The 4,157-nt window shown below is 46.2% G+C and overlaps 1 protein-coding gene across 5 annotated transcripts in view; it reads right to left on the reverse strand.

Moving 5' to 3' along the window:
* The window catches only part of CNTROB (centrobin, centriole duplication and spindle assembly protein), a 15,807-nt gene that overhangs the window by 9,652 nt on the left and 1,998 nt on the right, over nt 1–4,157 (reverse strand). For 3 of the 5 annotated variants that reach the window (XM_017531543.2, XM_017531541.2, XM_017531542.2), the window contains exons 2-7: nt 3,254–3,338; nt 2,933–3,014; nt 2,331–2,487; nt 934–1,050; nt 598–714; nt 154–252 (exon numbers count right to left, since the gene is read on the reverse strand). In XM_017531543.2, the coding sequence (XP_017387032.1) occupies nt 154–252; nt 598–714; nt 934–1,050; nt 2,331–2,487; nt 2,933–3,014; nt 3,254–3,338 (657 nt within the window). Of the gene's footprint in view, nt 1–153; nt 253–597; nt 715–933; nt 1,154–2,330; nt 2,488–2,932; nt 3,015–3,249; nt 3,339–4,157 lie in introns of those variants that run through there. The other 2 variants (XM_037739629.1, XM_037739630.1) reach the window with 2 other exon arrangements.

Here is a 4,157-nt window from a genome sequence, read left to right on the forward strand (position 1 = left end):
AAAAAAAAAAAAAAAACAAAAACCACACAATAGTTGACTGGCGCAGTCAGGCGCAGTGGCTTATGCCTATAATCCCAGCACTTTGGGAGGCTGAGGCATGCAAATCATCTGAGGTCAGCTTCCAGTGGAATTAACCCAGTCCAATCTTCTCACCAATGTCTCTCTTTCCCGTTGTTGCAGTCTGGCACTTTCCTGCTCACGATTCAGGGCCTCCATGGCCTCAGAAAGGCTTTGTTCCAGGCGGGTTACTGTCTTTCAGGAAGAAAGGAATACAGGGCAGAGGAACCATGGGAAATCTCTGTGTTTTATATTATAAAGCATTGACAATGTAAACTTGAAACTTCAGAGTTAACTAAATGACTAAGGGGCCAAGCAGAAGACGACATGGTGTGGGAAAAATTAAGAAGACATTGATGATGCAGGTTGGACAGCAGAAACAGTTAAAGGAGAAGAAAGGAGGGATGAGAAGAAATGTCAGGACAGCTATAACAAGATTGAGGTCAATCTTTGAGAACCCTAATTCTAGAGCTATTTCTGCCCCTTTCCATCTAGAGATCTGTGACTCTGGTCCTAATGCCATAGCTCCAGGGCGCTCACCTCCTGCTGCTTGCTTCTGGTGAGCTCTGCTGCCTGGCGTTCCTCTTGAAGTCCCCTGAGAACCTCTGTCCGCTCAGCCTCATGCCGGTTCCAGCCCTCCACCACACGGGCCAGGGTCTCAGGTAGGGCAAGTAAAATGGAATTTCAAAATAACTTTTTTGCTCTCTTTCTACCCACAGGGGCAGGGTCAACATCCATCTTCTCCCAATAGTCAGCAAACCAACCTCTTGCCCAGCTCTCAGCATGCACCAAGAAACATTGGTTGGCCACCCCCTTATTTATTATTCCTTAATGCTCTTCATGGAGAGACCCACCCATATCTTGCTACCCTGGCACCTTGTCCAGTTGTTCAATCATGATATCTTTCTTGCGGTCAGCAGCCACAGCCACGGCTAATTGCTGCTGTAGCTCCAACACTCGGGTCTGCAGGCTCTGAATATGGCGCTCACAATGCTGGGGAAAAGGGTGAGACATCTGGGTGCTGCCCATCTTTTGTATGACCACAGCACCACACTTTCCAGCTCCTCTTCGGGGGAATGGGCTGGAGCTAAGGAGGCTGGGTCCCAAGAACAGAATAGGTTTGGAGAAAGGGAATCAGGAAAATTCTGAAGCAAGAACCCTGAAGCTCAAGATCTCCAACACGTTTCTCTACCTTTTCAGGAGGTAAGTGCTTAGATTCCAGGCTTCTCCTTTTCCTGGATCTCCTGAGTAAAAATCCCATAAACCTTTTGGCAGAGGTGCAGCAGCCCACACAGCAAAATGTGCAAAGTTACTCCTACTTTCAGAAGCTCACTGGACACAATGAGTAAACATAGCAAGGATAAAGGAGAAAGCCTTTCATTCATGCCCAAGGTTTAAAATAGAGAAAGAAGGCCTGGAGCAGTGGCTCATGACTGTAATCCCAGCACTTTGGGAGGTGCCGGGATATCATGTGGTCAGGAGTTTAAGACCAGCCTGGCCAACATGGTAAAACCTGTCTCTAGTAAAAACACAAAAATTAGTCAGGCATGGTGGCGCACACCTGTAATTTCAGCTACTGGGGAGACTGAAGCAGGAGAATCGCTTGAACCCGGGAGGTAGAGGTTGCAGTGAGCTGAGATCACACCACTGCACTCCAGCCTGGGAGACAGAGCAAGACTCTGTCTCAAAAAAAAAAAAAAAAAAAAAGTATCACGTGACACTGGTTAGACTATTAAAACAAAAAAAAAAGAGAGAGAGAGAAAGAGATACTTCCAAAAATGGTAACCAATGATTTTGACTTTTCCTATGCTTTGTCTATTTCTCTGTCCCCTTCAGACGTTAAGGCAGAGGCTTACAGGGCTAAAGCTCAGTATATCATCAGTAGCTATAAATCCTATGCACAAGCTAGCAGAGTTTGTGTCCATTCAACAAACACTTACACAATGTTTCTGTGTTAGGTATATTTTAGACCTCAGGCAGCCAGTACTAAGACAAGACAACATTCTGACCCTCATGGATTTTAGATTTTAAAGAGAAGAAAAAAATGAGATCTATCAGAGCGATAAGCTATATGAAGGAAATAAGAGGGTGATCTGACCGACTGCTTAGAGGGGAGGTGATGTCATATAAGATGGATGGTCAAAAAAGGCGTCCCCAGAAAAATATTTGAGCAAAGTCCCAGCTTTCAGGCTTTTAACCCTCAGCCCTTTTCAACACTTGGTTTCCCTCTTTCTAATCTATGCTGCTTTCAAAAGGAAGCCTTTGCATCTTACCTTGCGGCGGGTATGCTCTGAATCCAATGCATCTCTCAGCCCCTGACAATCTGGGGGATTGAGTGGAGGCCCTGGCCGAAGGCTGGTATAGCGGGGAAACAGTTCCTCCAGGGCGTGGGCTGAGCTAGATGGAGACAAGTCTTGCAGGGGCCGGGTGCTGAGCAAATCAGGTAGAGAATGTTAGGGTTGGGAAAGCTTTTGGAATCCATTTGTCCAACTGTGATATTTTACAAATAAGGAAACTGAGACCCAGAGAGGGCAAGAGACTTGCCCAAAGTCATAAAGCTATATAACCATAGTTCCATAAATAACACATAGGTTTGTGACTCACTTAAAGGTTTCAGCAGAAACAAGCTAACTCTCCTAAGGGGAAGAATGACTGGAGGTTAAGAGAAAACCGGGTATGAGGCAGCAAATGTCCGTGTTCTTGAAGGAGCAAACAGGGTAGCAGGCAGGAGAAAAAGGATGAAAACTGAAAGCTAAGTGATAAACCTGTTGGGTTCTTGAGAGGTACAACAGCAATAACAGGAGAAATAAGGAGCAAAACATTTGGATTTCCAAGTAAGCAAGCAAGCTAAGGGAGAACCCCAAGGAGAACTCACTTGAGCAAGGTGGCTGTGCTATCACTGTCAAAGGAGTCCTCTTCCCGTCTCTCTGAGCCAGTGCCAGGAATGAGGGGATCCCCTGCAGGCAGCCAGAGGGACCCCAAAGCCAGGGTCAGGTAATGACCAAAACAGGGCCACTTGAAGGCCTTCCTTTCCAGTTCCCTCGCTCCTTCACCCCCTCTCCCAAAGAACAGGAGCCTTTTCTCCTGGAATCTCTTGGTCAGAGGTTTTCCTGGGATTACAGGTTCCTCTGTCCACTTTCTCTCACCCCTTAAATCTAGGTTCTCCTTCATAGTTCTACAGAAGGGGTTTACTCACGATAGGCTGTATCACGTGAGGTTTGGAGCATGGTCTGGAGCTGACCCCGAACACTTTCCATCTCAAAGATATGCTTAGAACCATCCTAGAAAAAAGCCACAAGGAAATCAGATGCCATCTGCGTTGTCTGTCTCCTACTTACTGCTGGGGTAGAATTTTTACTCCAGCACTTTGGAAAACAAGAAAAACCAAACAGATCCAATAAGGGATGTCCTAACTGTGAGTCAGAAACTCAAATACTACAGAAGCCAGAAAGACAGTGTAAATAAATAAATCAGGGAGGTGTATGACAAGAGTTGCAGTGATTTTTGCCAATTCAAGAACAAATCTAAGGACTGTGTGGCTTGTGGCAATCATTTTCAGACTCTGGAGATGGAGTCTCGCTCTGTTGCCCTGGCTGGAGTACAGTGGTGCAATCTCGGCTCACTGCAACCTCCACCTTCCGGATTCAGGCAATTCTCTGCCTCAGCCTCCCAAGTAGCTGGGATTACAGGCACATGCCATCATGCCCAGCTACTTTTTTGTATTTTTTTTTTTAGTAGAGATGGGGTTTCACAATCTTGGCCAGGCCTTGGCCTCCCAAAGTGCTGGGATTAAAGCGTGAGCCACTGCACCCAGCCGACTATGACACCTTTTCTATACAATACTAATAACTATCTTCTCTGTAACATGTTGTAATAGACTAAACTATGTCTTGATGTACATGCCAAAGTTTGAACCATACTATCAAAATAGTGTTGGGCTGGAAGGATCTAAGCTGGTATCCTAAGTCCCTACTCCCCTCTTGGGATTAAGAAACCTTACCCAGGCCTGTAATCCCAGCACTTTGGGAGGCCGAGGCGGGTGGATCACGAGGTCAAGAGATCGAGACCATCCTGGTCAACATGGTGAAACCCCGTCTCTA

This window comes from Cebus imitator, unplaced genomic scaffold (assembly GCF_001604975.1).
Source record: "Cebus imitator isolate Cc_AM_T3 unplaced genomic scaffold, Cebus_imitator-1.0 Scaffold72, whole genome shotgun sequence".
Classification (NCBI taxonomy): domain Eukaryota; kingdom Metazoa; phylum Chordata; class Mammalia; order Primates; family Cebidae; genus Cebus; species Cebus imitator.